At 45.8% G+C, this 22805-nt stretch overlaps 1 protein-coding gene and 2 non-coding genes across 3 annotated transcripts; all 3 read left to right on the top strand.

Moving 5' to 3' along the window:
- The first annotated feature begins 13306 nt into the window (after positions 1–13306).
- On the top strand, positions 13307–17663 carry RPS3A (ribosomal protein S3A). The gene is made up of 6 exons (XM_062199505.1): positions 13307–13415; positions 13870–13973; positions 14310–14497; positions 15865–16073; positions 17084–17193; positions 17347–17663. The coding sequence occupies exons 1-6, from the start codon at positions 13354–13356 to the stop codon at positions 17466–17468; spliced, it is 795 nt and encodes a 264-aa protein (XP_062055489.1). The 5' UTR covers positions 13307–13353; the 3' UTR covers positions 17469–17663.
- On the top strand, positions 15135–15206 carry LOC133766118 (small nucleolar RNA SNORD73). The gene has a single exon (XR_009866669.1). It is a non-coding gene; the product is annotated as a small nucleolar RNA SNORD73 (small nucleolar RNA).
- On the top strand, positions 16853–16918 carry LOC133766119 (small nucleolar RNA SNORD73). Its single transcript, XR_009866670.1, has one exon. It is a non-coding gene; the product is annotated as a small nucleolar RNA SNORD73 (small nucleolar RNA).
- Positions 17664–22805: the final 5142 nt, after the last annotated feature.

The following is a 22805-nucleotide window of genomic DNA, read 5'->3' as shown; positions in this document are numbered from 1 at the left end:
ACACAAAGAGGGGCCGGCACTGTGGTGCAGCAGTTTAATGCCCTAGCCTGAAGTGCTGGCATCCCATATGGGTGCTGGTTTGAGACCCAGCTGCTCCATTTCTGATCCAGCTCTCTGCTATGGCCTGGGACAGCAGTTGAAGATGGCCCAAGTCCTTGGGCCCCTGCATCCACGTGGGAGACCCAGAAGAAGCTCCTGGCTCCTGGCTTCTGGCTCCTGGCTTTGGATCAGCACAGCTCCAGCCGTTGCAGCCAGTTGGGGAGTGAACCATTGGATGGAAGACCTCTCACTCTCTCTCTTTCTGCCTCTCCTATCTCTCTGTAACTCTGACTTTCAAATAAAGAAATAAATCTTAAAAAAAAAACAACACAAAGAAAGCACTCTAAAATGTGCATGAGAGAAACGCTGGATTACTTTCAGAAGATCTCCAATTAGACTCACAGTGGACTTGAACCCATGGAAGGAAGACCTTTCTCGCTGTCTCTCTCTCTCTCACTAACTCTATCTGTCAAATAAATAAATAAATAAAAAAGACACAAAAATTGTCAACCCAAAATACTCTTCCCTGCAAAGCTCTTATTTATGAATGAAGGTGAAATAAAGACCTTTCATAACAAACAGAAATTGAAAGAATTTGTCACCACTCATACAACCTTACAAAAGATGCTTAAGGATGTGCTACACACAAAAACATGGTCATCACTACGTAAGAAAGTGAAGGTATAAAATCTCCCAGTAGAAGTACAAAGGAAATTAAAAGTAAACAGCAGGAATATTTATAGAAAAATGGCAGGACTGAGTAGTTACTTATCAAAAGTCACCTTGAATGTAAATGGCCTCATTTCTGCAGTTAAAAGACAAAGACTGGCTGAATGGATTAAAAAACAAAACCCATTTATTTGCTGCCTACAAGAAACACATCTCACCAACAAAGATGCCCTCCGACTGAAAGTGAAAGGATGGAAAAAGATATTCCATGCTAGCAGAAACCAAAAAAGAGCTGGTGTTGCTATCCTAATATCACATAAAATAAACTTTAACACAAAAGCTGTTAAAAGAGACAAAGAAGGGCACTATTTAATGATTAAGGGATCAATTTAACAGGAAGAAGTGACTATTATAAATGTATAGGCACCTAATTACAGGGCACCTGGATATTTAAGAGAAATGTTAATAGATATAAAGGGAGACATAGACTCTAATACAATATAACAGGGGAATTCAATACTCTACTTTCAGCAATGGACAAATCAACAAGACAGAAAATCAGCAAGGAAACAACAGAGTTAATTGACACTATAGGCCAAATGGACCTAACAGACATATACAGAACTTTCCATCTTAAAGCCACAGAATACACATTCTTCTCTCCAGTGCATGGAACTTTTTTTTTTATTTGACAGGTAGAGTTATAGACAGTGAGACAGAGAGACAGAGACAGAGAGAAAGGTCTTCCTTCTGTTGGTTCACCCCCAAATGGCCACTACGACCAGCGCTACACCAATCCGAAGCCAGGATCCAGGTGCTTCCTCCTGGTCTCCCATGAGAGTACAGGGCCCAAGCATTTGGGCCATCCTCCACTGCCCTCCCAGGCCGCAGCAGAGAGCTGGACTGGAAGAGAAGCAGCCGGGACTAGAACCCGGCGCCCATATGGGATGCCAGTGCTGAAGGCAGAGGATTAACCAAGTGAGTCACAGCGCCAACCCCCAGTGCATGGAACTTTCTCTAGAACTGACCACAGGCTAGACCATAAAGCAAGTCTCAGAATATTAAAAAAAAAATTGAAATCATATCATGTATGTTCTCTGATCAATATGGAAGGAAGCTAGAAATCAACAACTGAGGAATCTCTAGAACATATGCAAACACATGGAGACTGAACAACATGCTCCTGAATTTCTCAAAACACAAAGCAAAAAATTTCTGGAAACAAATGAAGACAATAATACACATATCAAAACATGAGATGCAGCAAAAGCAGTGTTGAGGAAAGTTTATAGCAATTAGTGCCTACATCAAGAAATTGGAAAGGCACCAAATAAGTGAGCTACCAATGCATCTCAGGGACCTAGAAAAACAACAGCAAACCAAACTCAAAACTAGTAGGAGAAAAGAAATAATTAAATTTAAAGAAGACATCAATAAACATCAGTGGCTGCGTGGCTCATGAATAAAAGTGAGTGCCTCTGGTTGGATATGTGCTTTATTTTTTTAAGAAGACTTATTTATTTGAAATGCAGAGTTACAGAGAGGGAGAGGCAGAGTCAGAGAGAGACAAGTCTTCATCTGCTAGTTTGCTCCCCAAATGGCTACAATAGCCAAGGATGGACCAGGACAAAGCCGGGAGCCAGGAGCTTCTCCCACGTGGGTGCAGGGACCCAAGCACTTAGGCCATCTTCTGCTGCTTTCCCAGGCCATTAGTAGGAAGTTGGATCGGAAGTGGAGTAGCCAGAACTCAAACTGGTACCCATATAGGATGCTGGCACTGCAGACAGTGGCTTTACCCACTACACCACAGCACGGGCCCCAGGATAGTGTTTTCTTAGTGGTGGCAATGATAAACAGGAATTCCATTTGATTGTACCACTTTCAAAATGATACTCATATTGCCACGTACAAATTTTATCTCAGTTTTCTTTCTCAATTCACTTGCTTTGTCTCCTGAGGACAAATTCCTTCTTCCAATCTGCCAGTCACAGCAAACCCCACAGCCTAAGGTGGGCAGGGGAGATGACTCTAACAAGAACAATACTCAACATTTCACAAGGTCAAACAGAAAGGTGTGGGCCTGAGTGTGAGAAGGCAGCTGAGAGAAAGGCAGATAATTATTTGATATTTATTTTGGGGAGAAGGGAAAAAGACAGTTAAGTTACCAGGTACTTACTATATGCTAAGCTCTGTGTATATACTGAGTCACTCAGATCTTACCATAACCACAAGAGGTTGGTATTAATGCCAGTTACCAGTGAGAACACAAAGACAACACATGGGCATTGGAATCACCAGTTAAGATGCTGCTTGGGACACCCGTGTTGACTCATATTGGAGTGCCTGGGTTTCAGTTTCAGCTCTGCTCCTGATTCCACCTTCCTGCTAATGTACACCCTGGGAGGCAGCAGTACTTGCATCCTGTCATCCATATGGGTGACCCAGAACAAGTTCTTGGCTCCTACCTTTGGCCTGAAACAGCACTGGCCTTGCAAGAATTTGGGGAGTGAAACAGCAAGATGTCTGTTTGTCTCAGTCTCACTGCCTTTCAAATACATTTTTCTTTTAAATATTTATTTTATTTATTTGAAATCAAAATTACAGAGAGAGAGAGACACACGGGGCTGGGTGTGTGTGTGTGTGTGTGTCTTTGATTTGCTGATTCATTCTCCAAATGGTCCCAATTGCTGAGGCTTTGTGAGACCTAAGCCAGGAGCCAGGAATCTCATCCTGGTTTTTCCAAGTGAGTGCAGGGGCCCAAGGACTGGGCCATCTTTCACTGCTTTTGCAGGCACATTAGCAGGGAACTAGATCAGAAGTGAAGCAGTCGGGACTCCTACTGGCGCCCATATGGGATACTGCGGCTTAACTCGCTATGCCACAGCGCCAGCTCCTCAAATAAATTTTTAAAAATTAAAAAGAAAAGAAAGATAATACAAAGTCACACAGCAGGTGAGAGAACAGTGACTTCAAACCAGGTCTGACTTCAAAAATCCATGTTCTTTCCACTACATCTTGCCGCCTTGCAGCACTTTAAAGTCCTTTCACAAACTTCATTTTCTCATTTTCAAATACATCATGTTCCTTATATAACTCTGAAGATTATTTTGGGACTTTAAGAGAATCTCTAGTTCTTGAATGTGTTCAGCATGCCTAATAGGATGTTCACAGTAGCTGGAGTCTGCAGACACTCTGGCGCATAACCAGCGCCAGTGGGCAATAAGATAAGGCACTTGGGCTGCAATGCAAATTGGTGCACTGGGTCCTTGACAGAGGAAACCCTACTACAGGGAAAAGCTGGCTGAACTAAACAGTATTTTGTAGTGACATAATTGATTTTATCCTGCCAAAAAGTCCTTATCACACTGCTAACTGCTAACAGTGTGCTGCCCAGCTGTGTTTGGGGAAGCTCTGACATCGGGCACACTTCACTAACCCCACCTAGGACACATCTGCAATAAGTGCTCACATCACATATTTTCTTTCTTTTTTTAAAGATGTATTTACTTATTTATTTGAAAGGCAGAGTTACAGACAGAGAGAGAGGGGGAGAGAGAGAGAGAGCACAAGAGAGCTGTCTTCCATGGGTTGATTCACTCCCCAGTTTACCACAATAATGGGGCTAGGCTAGACTGAAGCCAGGAGCCTGGAACCCCAACCAGGTCTCCCACATGGTTCACAGGGGCCCAAGCACGTAGGCCATTTTCCGTTGCCTTCCCAGATGCATTAGCAGGGAGCTGGATCAAAACTGGAGCAGTTGGGACTCGAACCAGTGCTCATATGGGATGCTGGCATTGCAGGCAGCTACTTAACTCATTGCCTCCAAGTACTATTTTCACTTTGTACACAAGAAAGTAAGAAAACGGCCGGCGCCATGGCTCAACAAGCTAATCCTCTGCCTTGCGATGCCAGCACACCGGGTTCTTGTCCCGGTTGGGGCACCGGGTTCTATCCCGGTTGCCCCTCTTCCAGGCCAGCTCTCTGCTATGGCCCGGGAAGGCAGTGGAGGATGGCCCAAGTCCTTGGGCCCTGCACCCGCATGGGAGACCAGGAGAAGCACCTGGCTCCTGGCTTCGGATCAGCACAGTGCACCGGTGGCAGCGGCCATTGGAGGGTGAACCAATGGCAAAAAGGAAGATCTTTCTCTCTGTCTCTCTCTCTCACTATCCACTCTGCCTGTCAAAAAAAAAAAAAAAAAAAAAAGTAAGAAGAAAGCAAAACTGCCAAAGAAAGCTGCTCACTCATCATTAAGTAAAAATATGAGTCAGGAATCACCCCCTGATGCATGAAGTTGCTCTTCAGGTATTCAGGACAAGAGTACACAGACACGAGGGACAGACATCACTGTCTTACTCCCGGACCCAGGTGGGGGTGGGGGGCAGCCCCATTAAGGAACACAATACAGTGTGAGGGTCCTGACTCTTCTTTCTCCCCACAACCAGCATAGCAGCCAATCTGCTGGCTCCAATCTGAAAATACAGGCAGAATTTTCACCCAGGGCAACTGCAGGTGACAGTTCCCGAGCACGTCATGTGAACTTGCATTTCTGTCAGTTGTGTCCTCTTCCGCTGCTCTCCACCCTCTGCATTTCCTCTTCTTCCTCCCTAGGCCAAGCTGCCACCATCTTTTCCCACTCCTTGACTTGATTCTTGCTGCAAGTGCATTGTATCCTCTGCACTCTGTGCCAGAACGTCAAGGCAACACAGGTTCAATCCCTTCAGTGGCTTCCCATCCCACGCAAACATCCAAAGCTCCTACTGTAGCCTGCAAGATCCCACATCATCTGAAGTAGGCAAAAGGCTATTTTCTAAAAAGGACAGAGTACTCAGGTCCTGGGAGACCTGATAGACATTCACAGAACACATACACAGGGTTGTGCAACAATCACCACTTTGGAAGTTCTTTTTATATTTGTTTAAATTATACATGTAATACTTAATATCATAAAAAAAAAACTTGATGAGAACAGCAGGCAAAAAGTAGTATCATCCTAGTATGACTATGTTGATTTCTTTGAGTCTGGAACATATGGGCTCACCATATAACTTAGGAGATTTTAAAGTGGTAAAGTTCCCTGCATTCCTTTAACTTAACTAGTTAATCTATTTATTTGAAAGGCAGAGAGAGAGAGAGAGAGAGAGAGAGAGAGAGAGAGAATATCTTCCATCCTGTCCCTGGTTCTCTCCACAAATGGCCCCAACAGTTGGGCTGGGTCAGACTGAAGCCAGGAGCCAGGAACTCCTTCCACATCTCCTACATGGGTGGCAGGGACTCCAGTACTTGAGGCATCATCTCCTGCTTCCCAGGCGCATTAGCAGGGAACTGCTTCAGAGGTGGAGTAGCTGGATGTCACTTGGATATAGGATGTGGGCATCCCAAGCAGTGGCTTAATTCACCTGCTACCCCACAAGGCCCACCCCAAGTACCTTGTAATTCATGTTTTTTTTTTCCCACATTGCTTTTGTCTTTTACAGTTATAACATGCACATAAATCTCTGTATTCCGGTTTGACCACTTTCTCGTATACATTTTCCATGTTTCTAAACAAAGTTTATACTCATAATTTATAATGGCTGCATGTCATCTGAATATAATATAATTTACCTAAACATTTCCATATTTTTAAGTGTTTTGTTTATTTCTATCTCCTAATTTTACTATTAAGACTCTAAATATTATCTTTATGCCCATAGATTTTTTCCAATTTTCAGTTTTACTTAGGATATATTTTCATATGACATGAGGACACGTTCATGGCTTTCAAATCATGCTTAATGGAAAGTTACTTATCAAATGACTTCTTGTAAAATAATAACAACTATGAGAGAGTGGACTAGTCTCACTGCAATCTGATTAAGATTTAGTAGCACAGGTTGAATCAATCTGAAATGCTTATGATCAGGAATGTTGCTAAGATTTTTTTTTCATATTTTGGAATATTTGCATATACACAGCAGAGACCTCTTGGGAGATGGGACCCAAGTCTAAACACAACACTCGTTTACATTTCATATAAACTTTTTTTAAAAAAGATTATTTGTTTATTTATTTGACAGAGTTACAGACAGGAGAGAGAGAGAGAGAGAGAGAGAGAGAGAGAGAGAAAGGTCTTCCTTCTATCGATTCATTCTCCAAATGGCTGCAACAGCCAGAGCTGCGCCGATCCGAAGCCAGGAGCCAGGAGCTTCTTCCTGGTTTCCCATTGGGATGCAGGGGTGCTTGGGCCATCCTCCACTGCTACCCCAGGCCACAGCAGAGAGCTGGACTGGAAGAGGAGTAGCCGGGACTAGAACCCTGCGCCCATATGGGATGCTGGTGCCGCAGGTGGAGGATCAACCTAGTGCGCCCCGTTGCCAGCCCATACATTTCATATAAACTTAAGACACACAGCCTGAGGGTGGGCATTGTGGTGCAGTGGGTTAAGCTGCTTGGGATGCCTGTATCTGGTATTGGATTGCATGGAGTCCCACCCATTGAGTCGCTTCAGATTCAGCTTTCTGCTAGTGCACCTGGGATGCTGTAGAAGATGACTCAGTACTTGGGTTCCTGTCATGTATATGGGAAACACAGATGCAGATGGAGTTTCTAGCTCCTGGCTTTGGCCTGACTCAACCCTGTCTGTTGCAGTCATTTGGGGAGTGAATCAGCGGATGGAAAAATCTCTCTCTCATCATTCTGCCTCTTAAACCAATAAAAATTAATAAACATTTTAAAAACAAGCAAAAAGACACAGCCTAAAGGTAATTTTAAACAATGACTTTTTAAAAATATTTTTATTTATTTATTTGAGAGAGTTACAAATAGTGAGAGGAAGAGACAGAGAGAAAGGTCTTCTGTCTGCTGGTTCACTCTCCAGGTGGCCGCAACGGCTGGAGCTGAGCTGATCCAAAGTCAGAAGCCAGGTGCCTCTTCCCAGTCTCCCATGTGGGTGCAGGGGCTCAAGCACTTGGGCCATCCTCCACTGCCCTCCCAGGCCACAGCAGAGAGCTAAATTGGAAGAGGAGCTGCTGGGATTAGAACCGGTGCCCATATGGGATGCTGGCACCGCAGGCGGAGGATTAACCTACTGTGCCAGGCGCCGGCCCCATTAAACAATGTTTTTAATAACCTTGTTCATTTAATAAAATCCCATAGTATGGAGTTTTCCATTTGCAGTATCGTGTCAGTGCTCAGAAAGTTTCTGATTTTAGAGCATTTTGCAGCTTATTAGGGGTGCTATTTTTTTTTTTTTTTGACAGAGTTAGACAGTGAGAGAGAGAGAGAGAGACAGAGAGAAAGGTCTTCCTTCCTTCCGTTGGTTCACTCCCCAAATGACCGCCACGGCTAGAGCTATGCTGATCTGAAGCTAGGAGCCAGGTGCTTTCTCCTGATCTCCCACACGGGTACAGGGGCCCAAGCACTTGGGCCATCCTCCACTGCCTTCCCGAGCCACAGCAGAGAGCTGGACCGGAAGAGGAGCAACCGGGACTAGAACCTGGTGCCCATATGGGATGCCGGCGCCACAGGCGGAGGATTAACCGAGTGAGCCACGGCGCTGGCCCCTTAGGGGTGCTATATTATAATTTAAGCATGTTGGATAATGTCATCAGTAAAAAGACTTAAAACTTGCATTCTGATCCCCAATAAAACCTTATCACTTCACAAAAGAAAAAAAAGAAAAAAGAAAAACCTTGCATTTTGCTTTATTAGGATTATGCAGTATTCTAAAATTTAAGATATCAAAGCAGGGCCCACACTATGGTTCAGCTTGTTAATGCCCTGGCCTGCAGCACCAGCATCCCATATGGGCATTGGCTCATATTCCAGCCGCCCTACTTCCAATGCAGCTCCCTGTGGTATGCCTGGGAAAGCAGTGGAGGATGGCCCAAGTACTTGGGCCCCTGCACCCAGGTGGGAGACCCGGAAGAAGCTCTTGGCTCCTGGTTTCAGACTGGCTCAGCTCCAGCTGTTGTGGCCATTTAGGTAGTGAACTAGAAGATAGAAGACCTCTTTCTCTGTCTCTATCTCTCTAACTCTGTCTTTCCAGTAAATTAAAAATAAGTGCTTGAAAAAAAAAAAGATATCAAAGCAAACCAGGGCAGGCCAGGTAAGGTGTGGTCTGCAGTGGCAGAAGCAAAGGAGAGAAGGGGAGGAACATAGCTAGAAAGCATGGCTCTTGGGGCAGCATTGTGATATAGCCGGTTAAGCTGTTGCCCGGCTGGAATCCCATATGGGAACTAGTTCAAGTCCCTGCTGCCCACTTCTGATCCAGGCCCCTGCTCATGCACCTGAGGAAGCAGTGGAAGATGGCCCATATCCCACTGCCCCTGCACCCATCGGGGAGGAGACACAGATGAAGTTCCTGGCTCCTGGCTCCTGGCTTTGGTCTGGCCCAGCCCTAGACATTGTGGCCATTTGGGGAGTGAACTAGTGGATGGAAGATCTATCTCTCTTCCTCTCTCTCTCTCTCTCTCTCTCTCTCTCTCTCTCTCTCTCTTTCTCTGTAACTGCCTTTCAAATAAATAAATAAGTCTTTAAAAAAATAAAAACGCATGGCTCTCAAGTTGTAAGACATGGTTATGAGAGTGATGCCTCCACTGAAATGAGCACGACTGTTTCAATGTTTTGGATAATTTCTTTGAGTGATGAATGGATGGGATTGCTTCATTAAAACAACCAGAGACTTTCTGAAATTTTATCATTTTTTTTTAAGATTTATTTATTTTATTTGAAAGGCAGAGTTAAGAGAAAGGGAGATATAGATAGAGAGATCTCCTATCTGCTGCTTCACTCCCCAAATGGCTGCAATGGCCAGCTGGGCCAGACTGAAGCCAGGAGCCAGGAGCTTCTTCTGAGTCTCCCACATGGGTACAGCAGCCCAAGCACTTGGGCCACCTTTCGCTGCTTTCTCACACTCATTAGCAGGGAGCTGGATTGGAAGTGGAGCAGCTGGGAATGGAATCGGCGCCCATATGGGATTCTGGCTCTGTAGGAGGTGGCTTAACCCACTACAGCACAGTGCTGGCTCCAAAATTATATACACACATACATACATCAGAGTTCTGGGTTTGAGTCCTGGTTGTTTTCCACTCTAGCTTCCTACTAATGTGCACCATGGGAGGCAGTAGTGATGGTTCAAGTACCTGAGTGCCTGCCAACTACAGGTACAGACGGAGTACCTGGCTCCTGGCTTCAGCCTGACTCAAGCCCTGTCTATTGTGGGCATTCTGAGAGTAACCCAGAAGAAGAAAAATCTCTCTCCCCTTTCTCTCTGCCTTTCAAAAAAAAAAAAAAAAAAAAAAAAAAAACCACAAGTAAATCAACCTTCAAAAACAGCTTTTACTACAAAAACAAAGTTAATGATTGAAATACAGACCTCGGACAAATCCCTTGGGTGTTCCTCTTGCTAGCACAAACTGGATGCCGCTGACTTCAATACTGCGTTCCCCTGTGACTTTCTCTCTTTTTATTTTTTTATTTTTTTTATTTATTTATTTTTTTTTTTTATACAGGGACTTTCTCTCTTGAACGAAGCGAGGAATCAGACCAGGAAGGAGGTGAATCTGGCTTTTGTTCTGAAGCGGGCAGCCTGGAGCTCTGTGACATTTTCCGCTGGGAAAGTTTTAAAGGAGCAAACTGCTGCCTGTGAGGTAAACTTGTCAGGGTTACTACTAGCACAGAACTGAGACCAAGAATTTATTAGGCCCACAATTACATTTGCAGGGACTAATTTACTTCCACTGGTCACTAGTTTTCACTAGTGTGCAATGAGATGGGTAAAAGAAGATCCACACAGTTCTTTGTAAAAATGATGTATTCATAATTTATGGAATGACCTGACAGTAAATGGAAGTTGTTATTTATTTTAAAATTTTAATCACACAGAGAGATGCACACAGAGCACTGGTTCACACTCCAGATACCCACAACGGTAGGGGCTGAGTCCGAGCAAAGCAGGGAGCTGAGCATTCAATCCAGGTCTCCAACATGGGTGGCAAGGACCCCGCCTCCCAGGCCATCACCGTCTGCCTCCCAGGGTCTGCATTAACAGGAAGCTGTAACCAGGAGCAGAAGCAGGAATCGCACCCAGTCACTCCCCCATGGGAGGCAAGTGTCTTAGCTGCGAGGCAATATGCCTGCCTCCACTGTTCTGTTTGTTTTAAAGTGTGGCAACATTTCAACATTGCAGTCCTGTTTTTGCCCTAATTACTTTGAGAATGTGGGCCGATCCACAAAGTCCAAAAGGCAACTGATGCTGTTGGATCTCAAACTTGTTTGTTCATTTAATAAATATTTTGAGGGGCTGCTATGTTGCAGGAGATGGGGCATGAATACAAGAAAAGGACTGCACCAGGTGCCCTCCTGTTCACAGTGAGAAAGGCACACAGTCAACAGTTACTAACAAATTCCCTGGTGCCCAGGCCTCGGGGAGCAGGTGCGAGGGGAAGCCTGCTTGTCTGAGGACTCCACTTCTTATAGCAAGAAGAAAGCAAGCTGACTGTCTTGGAAATGCACAGGTATCTGCCTGCTATGGAGGAGAAACACACAGAGGCAATAGAAGCCTGTGTGGTCCTAAGCAGTTCTAGGAGGCTGCAGCAGATGGACCTGTACAGGTTAGGTTGTGCTGAGAACAGAAAGCAGTCTACAGGGCCAGGGGAGAGTGTCCTCAGCAAAGGACTTGCACTTGTTTTAGAACTTAGGCTGAGAAACACAGAACTTCACCACATTGAAGTGCAGCTCAGTGATGCTAAGTATGCTCGTACTGTTGTGAAACAAGGGCTTTCTCCTTATCCTCCAGGCAATGAGATTTAGAAAATTATTCACAGATTTTAGAGGCAGAGCAGAACATTAGAAAGTTTGTCTTAGAGGGTAGGGGTGGAGGCTCTGCGGATTGGCTGGGGACTGTGGATTTAGAAGCCGCAGGGCAGCTCTCCGGCTTAGGCGCAGGGTTTTGTGCCAGAGGGGACGTAAGGGGAGGGAACCGAGTACACCGCTGGCTGAGTCCCAAGGCTGTTTGGGCCAGAACCTTCCCAGGGGCTGCACACTTGAGCCAGGGGGCTGTAAGTCATCAGGATGGGCTTTGTTAAACCCCTACAGTTATAGAGCCTGGAGGGAGATTGGTTGCAAAAAACTGAAAAATTTAGAGATTGTATTCCACATTGTCTTAACTTACCAATGTATAAGAGACATAAAAAAGTACACAGGTAAGCACATAGCTTGATAAACGTTCACAAGGCATGGTCATAACTGACACCAACCAGCACTGGTACCAACAGGCAAAACATTATTAGCATTCCTGGAATTACACCCACATACATATTTAACCCTACTAACACACTTAGGAAGTAGCTTGTATTGTTATCCTCATTTTCTATAGGAGGTTACATCCAAAACTTCGTGGAAATGGAATGAATAGTTAAGTTTGGAAGTGGCCATTCAGCCTAATGGCCTGCATCTCGCGGGGCTGGTGCTGAGGTGCAGTGGGTTAACGCCCTGGCCTGAAGTGCCGGCATCCCATACAGATGCCAGTTCGAGACCCTGCTGCTCCACTTCCCATCCAGCTCTCTGCTGTGGCCTGGGAAAGCAGTGGAAGATGGTCCAAGTCCTTGGGTTCCTGCATCCGCGTGGGAGACCCGGAAGAAGCTCCTGGCTCCTGGCTTCAGATCGGTTCAGCTCTGACCGTTGCAGTCAATTAGGGAGTGAACCATCTCTCTCTCTCTCTCTCTCTCTCTCTCTCTCTCTCTCTCTCTCTCTCTGCCTCTGCCTCTCTAAAACTCTTTCAAATAAAAAAAAATCTTAAAAAAAAAAAAAAATGTGTGCATCTCACATCAGAGTGCCTGGGTTCAATTCCAGGCTTTACTGCTGATTCCACCTCGTGGAAACCCTGCAAGGCAGCAGGTGAGGACCCAAGTAACTGGGTCCCTGTCACCTTGTCACCTTTACGGGAAACCTGGATGATTTCCCAGCTCTGGCCCAGTCCCAGCTATTGTGGTCATCTGGGGAGTGAACCAGTGGATGCGAGCTCTCTCAGTGTCTGTCTGTCTCTAAGTAAGTGAAAAAAATTTTAATTTTATATCTCTCCCTCACTGCCTTTCAAATGAGTAAACAAATCTTTAAAAAACAATTTAAAGATGTTTATTATGGTGCAAAAAAATTTTTTTTGAAAGCCATGCAGTTTCCCATGACCTTTTTGAGGGCTTCTCCAGTGCATGCAATTCAAATGCTTTTTCAACAAAATAAACCTATTCTTAAATTCCAGTTTCCCACCAACTTCGTGAAGTACACGACCCTGACGTGTAGAGCGTTTGCAAGGCTCAGTGCCGCCGAAACTCGCACTTGAACCTGGCTCTGTTGCTTGACGCCACACCCTGGCCGGCGAGTCCAGCCGGCGTCTCCTTCCGCGGAAACTTACTTCACGTCACAGCCTCGGACACCTCCGGCTGCCATTCCCAAGGACCGAAGGCCACCGGGCATCCGGCCTCCGGACACACGAGGGCGCTGTCGCAGCCTCAGTGGGCGGCCTGTCACTCGCTGTTGTCGCGATATTCTTGAGGCAGGAAGAAGAAACGATCAAAGGTCACGTAAACGACGCGCCCCGCCCCGTTCTGTACGCCTAAGTTCTCGCGCGAGTTGCACTTCCGCCCTTTTGGCTCTCTGAGCACGACCATGGCGGTCGGCAAGAACAAGCGCCTTACGAAAGGCGGCAAAAAGGGAGCCAAGAAGAAAGTGTAAGTGGCGGCTGTTGTGGAGCCTTGCTTTCTGGGGTTCTGCTGGAGTGAGCGGGTGGGCCCTTGGTCGTGGCGTGGGCCGGATGGCGAAGATGCCGGTTGGATTGCGCGGGCCGTGGGGAGTTGGTGCACGGCAAGCAGCGGCGGCCTGGCCGTGTTGGTTGCTGTGTCGTGGCGGGCTGGCTGCTCATCGTAGCTTTCGGGGCCTTGCGGAAGCGGCGGTTGAGCCGTGTTGTTGGGGAGAGTTCGGCTGGCGGGGCTGGCGGTGCTGCCTGAGTTGCGTAGCAGCCCGTGGAGGAGCTCCGCTCCCTAACTTCACTGTCGGACAAAGTTTACCCCAGAATCAGATCGCCAGTTAGCCTCTTAACAAGTGGTACTGGAAGGAGAAAGCTTAGAAAAGCACTCGGAATTATGTGATAATGTAGTGAATCTTAAAGGTGTTTTTAAAATTCAGGGTGGACCCATTTTCTAAGAAAGATTGGTATGATGTGAAAGCACCTGCTATGTTCAACATACGAAATATTGGGAAAACACTGGTCACGAGGACCCAAGGAACCAGTGAGTATCTTGTTCTGTTTTCTTAAACGGGGGCACGGGAACTGTAGCAAGCATGTTCTATCGTGAGTCCTGGCCGGGGAGACATTAAGGAACTGTCAGCTCCTGGTTGCAGCTTCGTACCGCTGCTGTTTTACACACTACTGAGATGTGTAGGTTATTTTGAATTTTTGATGAGCACTGTTGATCAGTCATCTAGATGGATATTTGTTAAAGCCAGGCATTGTAATTCTGTTACCTTAATGTCTAACCTCAACTCAGTGCAAGACTTTGTAGGCTTGGCTTAGCTTGTGTAGTTCCTAACACTAACAAGACTTTTATTTAATGCTCGTTTTGTAGAAATTGCGTCTGATGGTCTCAAGGGTCGTGTTTTTGAAGTGAGTCTTGCTGACCTGCAGAACGATGAAGTTGCATTTAGAAAATTCAAACTGATTACGGAGGATGTTCAGGGCAAAAACTGCCTGACTAACTTCCACGGCATGGATCTTACCCGTGACAAAATGTGCTCCATGGTCAAAAAATGGCAGGTGAGACTAAAGGCCCCCTGTGTGTGTATGGTGCAGCCGGGTGCGTGACCCAGCATATCAGGGTGTGATGACAGAAAGAAGGGAATTGGAATTTAGATTCGTTCTCAATTCCTGTTTTCCCAGTACTGTTGAATGTTAATTCTGGGGTAGGCACCCCTGAGTTTGAGCATAAGTAGGCAAGCTATGGTCCTTCTGTTTACTAACCGGTTTATGAATTGAAGCCAAGATTTAATAACTTGGTTATCAGGGAAGATTTTTTTTTACTTGTTGAAGATCCAGGTGTCAGTGGGCAGTGTCACCTTGTTTCAGAATATCTCTGGACTTCAAAATCTAGGAGCCTATAGGGAAAAAAAAGTGTCTTGGGCTACTTTGGATTTACCTCTGGTGATAGAGCATAGATAGTGGGAGATAACTGGTGTGCAGCTTAAATCTTGGCTCCATTTCCCAATTGTGTCCTCTTTGGAAAATTAAGCTTGCTATGCCTTGGTTTCTTTGTAAGACGGAGATACAATGCCATTTCATTGGGTCATAGTGATGAAATAAAAAAGGATCCATGTAGACATGATTAGCAAAAGTATCATTTCAGGTAATTAAATGTGTCTGGCTGATCATCCACCTTGGGGTATTTGCATATGGGAATGAATGATGACAAAATGTTTCGGTCCCAAATGATATACACTGATTATACCATTACGTTATTTCTGACATTCCCATAAGGTTTTATGGCTCTCGTTCTGGAAATGTTTTAAGGCCTCTTTGTATTGAAGTTCACTTTTTTATAAACTGAAGTATGAAATCTGGAAAATGCAAAGAAGGAAATCAGTTTCTGTCACTGTTTAAGATAGTTCTTTTCAAATTCAGGTTATACAACCATGAATGTGGGTTTTTTATTTTGATTTTAGCTATGAATTGAATATTGAATCCTTAACATGCTTCAGTTTGGACCTTACAGAGCATTTTTTAATGTACACAGTGATATTACAGTAATGCTTCACCTATTCAGATCACATTTTAAAAAGCAAACTCTAAATGTAGGCCATCATGTTCCTTTTTTAACCTATTTTCATCTTGCATAGATGGGCCATTGAGAGAGGAGTGGCTGTTAAATGCATACATGTATATGCAAAAGGTGTAAGGGTTAAGGTGTGTGCAGTAAACAGTAACAGTGGACTTGAAGACAGCTGTTTGGACTATTAGATTAAAAAGGATAGTCAGAATTGGAGTATCAGGTCACATCTACAGAGTTCTGTAAATTAGATGTTACTATGATAGTTTATACTGCAGTGAGTGTTTAGCATTCCAACTTTTTAATGTTAAAAGAGTTGCTATTTAAGTCTAATATCTGGCAGTATCTTTTTTTTCCCTAGACCATGATTGAAGCTCATGTTGATGTCAAGACTACCGATGGCTATTTGCTTCGTCTGTTCTGTGTTGGTTTTACCAAAAAACGCAACAATCAGATACGGAAGACTTCCTATGCTCAGCACCAGCAGGTCCGCCAGATCCGGAAGAAGATGATGGAAATCATGACACGGGAGGTGCAAACAAATGACTTAAAAGAAGTAGTCAATAAATTGTAAGTGTCTACTTTTTTTTAAATTTTTTTTTATTTTTAGGATTGATTTATTTTACTTGGAAGTCAGTTACACAGAGAGAGGAGAGGCAAAGAGATAGGTCCTCCATCTGCTGGTTCACTCCCCAGATGGCCACAACGGCCAGAGCTGCACCAATCTGGAGCCAGGAGCTTCTTCCTGGGTCTTCCACACAGGTGCAGGGACCCGAGGACTTGGGCCATTTTCTACTGCTTTCCCAGGCCAGCTGGGTCGGAAGTGGAGCAGATGGTGGCTTTACCTGCTGTGCCACAGTGCCTGCCCCAAGTGTCTACTTTTTAAAGATCTTTTTATTTCTGAGAGGGGGAGAAATCTTCATCCTTAGATGGCTACAGTGGCTAGCACCAGGGCATGCCAAAACCAGGAGCTTCATCTGGGTCTCTCACATGGATGGCAGGGACCCAAACACTTAAGCTATCTTCTGCTCCTTTCCTAGGCCAGTGGCAGGGAGCTGGACACAAACTTGTGCCCGTATGGGGTACTGATGTTGTAGGTAGTGGCTGCCTTCTACACCACAGTGCCTGCCCTGTGGCATCTTAACCGTGGCACGCTAGATGAGATGGAGTCCAACCTGTTTAAATTTTCTCTGAATTCTTCTGGTACTGTCCCTTTTCGAGAAAGTGTTAAATGCTTTATATGGACAGAGTTGTCTCGGCAGGAGAGGAGACTTTAAGGACAGGAAACTTTTTTGCCTCAATTAGGAAATACACTGAATACATAAAATCTGCAGTTAATGATGTATGGGAATAAGTGATGAAAAAAGTTTCGGTCCCAGATGATGTCCGATGATAAATTACATTTTTCTGATGTTCCCATATGGTAGCCAGATACATGATTCAGGTAATTTATCCTTCAATTTTACGTAAAGGTTTATATGGATTAAATGATGTAGACATTACAGGACATGGCTTATCCCCTTAAGTGTGAGAACCCAGGACGTTTATTCATCTGATCTATCACTGCTGGTGGTTTGCAGGATCCCAGACAGCATTGGAAAAGACATAGAGAAGGCTTGCCAATCTATTTATCCTCTCCATGATGTCTTCGTTAGAAAAGTGAAGATGCTGAAGAAGCCCAAGTTTGAATGTAAGTGAGAGCTCCTGGGATTCCTGAAAACCGGGGACACATGCATTGTCCTTTTTTTAAGGCCAGATATGGGTCCCCTTTTCGCATAGTATTTTAAAGTATCAAACATGGATGTGATGCACTGTAACCAACGGACTGTATTCTTTCTTTCAGTGGGAAAACTCATGGAGCTTCACGGAGAAGGTAGTAGTTCTGGAAAAGCCACTGGGGATGAGACGGGTGCGAAAGTCGAACGAGCTGATGGCTATGAACCACCTGTTCAAGAATCTGTTTAAGATTTAGACTTTAATAGTGACAAATAAAATGTCCTATTTGTGATGGTTTGCTTCAGAACATTCCTTTCAAATTTGATTCTACTTGAACTATTTTACTTTTGTCTTTCTAGGAAAATAAACTTGTACCCAGGGAATATTTGAATCTTTAAAGTTAACAAGGACCTTTTTGCTAAAAAACATGACTGTTAAAACTAACACTTGTTTTGAAAACACTTTGGCTGCTTTAGCATGTAAAGTGGAGTATCCTTGCTAATTATGAAACAGCATACTAAGGGGGGAATTGCTGGGTTGGGTGGACCCGATATAATTATATAGGCTTTTAACTATGGGAAGTTGGGCTTAGATGAAGGGGGAAGAAGACAATAAGCCAAGCAGAGTAAGTGGTTTCTAAAAGCTTTTAGAAACGGCAAGAAGTTCTTCGTGACAATGGAGATGGAATACCTCATGATAATCCCATTTTGCACACAGAACAGCACTACCACCAATGTAGTGGGTTTTTTGTTTTGTTTTTGTTTTTTGTTTTTTTTCCTTGTTTACAGAGAGTTCCTATCTGCTGGTTCACTCCCAGGATGGCTGCATAGGTTGTAGCTGGACTGGTCAGGAGCCAAGAGCTGCTTAGGGTCTCCCACGTGGTCCATCTTCTGCTTTCCAGGGAGCTGGATCTCAGGTGGAGCAGCAGGGACTCAAAACTGGCCCCCACTCTCCCAGGAAGCTTTTGTAGCTGCACCTGTGTCAGCATGCTTGGCTCTTGACCACACTGCTTTGTGGTCTTCCATGCTACAAGGATGTTCAGTGTTCACCATTAATCCTTGGCTCTACTTATTTTGGTGGTCTAAAGCTCTGGTGGATTCTTCATACAGCATTAGGAGTGCTGGCTTACCTTTGTGACCACACTGGCTAACTGGAAACTGGCTGCTTGCTGCTACCCCAGAAAGCCAGCAAGTTATTTTATCAGTAGCCCAGGTAAAGATCAAATGCAGATTGGGACCAGTGTTGTGGCGTGGGAGGTTAAAGCCCCAGCCTGCAGTGCTGGTATCCCATATGGGCACTGGTTCAAGTCCCAGTTGCTCCACTTCTGAATCAGCTCTCTACTATTGCCTGGGAAAGTAGTGGAAGGTGGTCCCAAGTCCTTGGGCCCTGCACCCAGGTGGGAGACCTGGAAGAAGTTCCTGGCTTCTGGCTTCAGATCAGCTCAGCTCTGGCCATTGTGGTCATTTGGGGAGTGAACCAGCAGATGGAAGACCTGTCTGGCTCTAACTCTCAAATAAATCTCAAAAAAAAAATTTTTTTCAGAGTCCATTTGATAGACTTTTACACCACTGAAAGAGTAAGTTGAAGCATCCTGTGCCACATTCCTAAACAGTATTGAGTCAAAACAGCCACTACCATGTCAAATTCCAGTAGAGTTGGTGGGTTTTAAAATTATTTGGGGGCTTCAGCCCACAATTACTATATGGAAAGAATCATTAAAATCATTCCAGTGCTTATGTCATAAAATGAAGCTTGAAGGGGCTTCAAGCTTCTGAGAGCTGCTGGGGATCCCTGTACATAGACTCCCTAAGTTCTGTCCTGCTGCAGTGACCAGAGCTGTGCTGATCTGAAGCCAGGAACTAGGAGCTTTTTTTTTGGGTCTCCCATGTGGGTGCAGGGACCTAAGGACTTGGTCCTTCCTCTACTGCACTCCCATGCCATAGCAGAGGTGGATTGGAAGTGGAGCAGCGGAGACCAGGACCAGAGCACACTATGGGATGCTGGCACTGCAGGTGGTGGCTTTACCAGCTACACCACAACACCAGCCCCGCAAATCACTGTTAACAGATGGGAATTTGCAATTGATTTTTGTTGAGAATTACTAACAGCTTTTAAGTGAAATGTTATCTCCTACTACATAAGAATGAATTTCATTTTGCTTATTAGACCTGTATTCTACCAAAAATAAATAAATAAATAAAAATTTTGTGAAAATTTGATTCCTCTGGGCTGGCACTGTGGCACAGTGGGTTAAACCACCTGTAGTGCCGTCCCAGCTGCTTCATTTCCAGTCCGCTTCCCTGCTAATGGCCTGGGAAAGCAGCAAAAGATGGCCCAAATGCTTGGGCCTCTGTACCCGTATGGGAGACCTGAAAGAAGCTCCTGGCTTCAGCCTGGCCCAGCCCAGGGTCATGGTGACCTTTTGAGGAATGAACCAGTGGACCTCTCTGTCTCTCCTCCTCTCTAACTCTGCCTTTCAAATAAATAAATATTTTTAAAGAACTACTTTCTTTGCTAAATGCTTATAAAATATACCCTACTTTGCCTCTTGGACCACAAGGGTAAGATACTTTCTGGCTCTTTATAGATAAAGATCAAGACCATGCCTATACCTGGTAAATAAGGAGATAAAACATCTGAATTCAACTGACAGGTTTTGGGCAAAACTTTGAAGTGAGGAAGAGCAAAGATTTCTGAAAATTTACAAAATACACATTGTGCGTCAGGCCCTCTGGGCCACCTCAGTGCACTGTTGCCGTATGTAATCCGCCGCTGCTGGGTGTTGGCCTGATGCACACAGGACATTTCAGAGAAGACTCCTACTCAGGGCACTGTTACATTAGCCATGGGTTCATGGAACACACGCCCCTGTCACTGGCCACCAGAGGGGAGTTGGGGGTTAGTCAAAAGTGCTGGCTGGTGCCGCGGCTCACTAGGCTAATCCTCCACCTGCGGCGCCGGCACACCGGGTTCTAGTCCTGGTTGGGATGCTGGATTCTGTCCCAGTTGCCCCTCTTCCAGTCCAATTCTCTGCTGTGGCCTGGGAGTGCAGAGGATGGCCCAGGTCCTTGGGCCCTGCACCCGAATGGGAGACCAGGAGGAGGCACCTGGCTCCTGGCTTCGGGTTGGCGCAGTGCACTTGGGGGGTGAACCAATGGAAAAAGGAAGACATTTCTCTCTAACTCTGCTTGTCAAAAAAAGAAAAAAAGTGGCTGGCGTCAAGGCTCAATAGGTTAATCCTCCGCCTGCGGCGCCAGCACCCTGGGTTCTAGTCCTGGTCGGGGCGCCGGATTCTGTCCCGGTTGCTCCTCTTCCAGTCCAGCTCTCTGCTGTGGCCTGGGAGTGCAGTGGAGGATGGCCCAAGTCCTTGGGCCCTGCACCCACATGGGAGACCAAGGAGAAGCACCTGGCTCCTGGCTTCAGATCAGCGCAGTGCGCCGGCGGCAGTGGCCATTGGAGGGTGAACCAACGGAAGAGGAAGACCTTTCTCTCTGTCTCTCACTGTCCACTCTGCCTATCTCCTACTCTGTCTCGAGTTGTCACATATGGATGAAGTACGGTGTGCTGTTTCTCAAGCCAGACTCCTCAGTCTCATGGGTCTTGACTGGTATCATCACACTCCACCACTGGGGCTGTCTGATAAATTCCAGCAAAATTCAGGGGTCTGTTCCTCAAGTGAGATTTGGGGACTGTGTAGATGGATTTACAGTGCTCAACCCCCTTGTAGCTGCAGAGATGTCACCACCTGAAAGGAAGCCTGACGCCTAACTGAAGGCTTTGGGTGTTGGAGACAGACCGCCTCACTAAACTGGCCTTGTTGGCCAAGTACAGCTAGTGTGTACAGGGGTGCAGCGAGCTTAGCATCGTTTGAATTGTGTTTGCAGCAGCAGTTAACAGTGACTTGGAAAACCATTTGTCTCCTACGCCACTGCCCGTATCTGCTGGCTCCATGCGGCCCTCATTTCAAAGACTCCCTAACTCTCTCTCTCTCCTCTCCTCTTCTCTCCCATCCCTCCCTCCCTCTAATTCTGCCTTTCAAATAAATGCTTTCCAAAAAATGCTTTAAAACAAAAACGTTCAGCATGCTGTTGTGGCTGTATAAGCTCTGCAGCAGCTGTACAGAACTGAAGTGGATGTGGTCGCTGCTCAGCGGGTAGAACCCAGGGCTGTTGTCAAACCTGGCCAATCTTTTCGATGAATCTTGTCAGGTTTCTTACTGATTCTTGGATGGTTGACAGTGGCCTAGCCACATGGTGTGCCACTCAAAAAACTGCAGATTAAAGACCCCCCTTCTTTTTTTTCCAAGACTTTTTTATTTTTATTTTTTTGACAGGCAGACTGGACAGTGAGAGAGAGAGAGACAGAGAGAAAGGTCTTCCTTTGCTGTTGGTTCACCCTCCAATGGCCTCTGCAGCCAGTGCGCTGATCCGAAGCCAGGAGCCAGGTGCTTCTCCTGGTCTCCCATGCGGGTGCAGGGCCCAAGCACTTGGGCCATCCTCCACTGCCTTCCCGGGCCACAGCAGAGAGCTAGCCTGGAAGAGGAGCAACCTGGACAGAATCTGGCGCCCCGACCAGGACTAGAACCCAGTGTGCCGGCGCCGCAAGGCAGAGGATTAGTGAGCCACGGCGCTGGCCAAGACCCCCCTTCTTAGGGATATAAATTGTGGAAACACTGTGGCTGCTGGAACCACTGGGGTCTCTCAGGCACCACTGTAAAGGCAAATCCTCTAAAGACCCAGTGAGATGCAACTACTGATCGAGTGGCCACCACTCAGACTGTCCAAACTTCTACCACCCGAGACTTTCTTGGGGCCAGTGCTGCGGTGTTAAGCTGCCATCTGCAGCTCCTGCATCCCATAAGGGCACCAATTCAAGTCTTGGCTGCTCCACTTTGATCCAGCTCCCTGCTAATGTGCCTGGGAAAGCAGCAGAGCATAGCACAAGTGCTTGGACCCCTGCCACGCATGTGGGAGACCTAGAATAAGCTGCTGGCTCCTGCTTTTGGCCTGGCCCAACCCTTGCCATTGTGGCCATTTGGGGAGTGAACCAGAGGATGGAAGAGTGCTCTTTCTCCGTCTCTGTAGCTGACTCAAATAAATAAACAAATCTTAAAAAAAATTATAGAACTCTTTCTCTTGGTGACCCTGGCCAAAAGCTGGCTCATTTGGCTTAAGTTAACTGAGGCCACACTATGGGGCAACCATTTTGCCTGGAGGTAAAGATGTAAATAAAGTCCCTTTATTCTTGGCTCCTGCTCCTGTTACATCAAACAGGTTTCCGACTATGCCACCCTAACCTCTGTCTTTTCCACACACCCCATGAGGTAGCTGTCACAAAATATGTCAGTCTCCAGAAAGGGACTATCTCCTCTTGGCTGCCTGCTATGTAACAGAGACAAAGGTCTGGGCAAAAGAAGGGATGACGGGAGAGAAGCTTAAGTTACAGGTGCCAGTTCTGTAGCAGAGGAGGGAAAGCCCAGCACCCTGGCCCATGAGGAGAAAACACTTACCTTATGCTGCAGGAGAGAGGGGAGGGAATTCTTAGATCTTGATTCCCAAACCTTGGCACTACTGCTACTTTAGGCCG

The sequence above is a fragment of the Lepus europaeus genome, chromosome 8, assembly GCF_033115175.1.
Source record: "Lepus europaeus isolate LE1 chromosome 8, mLepTim1.pri, whole genome shotgun sequence".
Taxonomy (NCBI): domain Eukaryota; kingdom Metazoa; phylum Chordata; class Mammalia; order Lagomorpha; family Leporidae; genus Lepus; species Lepus europaeus.
The sequence above is the reverse complement of the archived record's forward strand: the minus strand, read 5'-3'. Positions and strand labels throughout refer to the sequence as shown.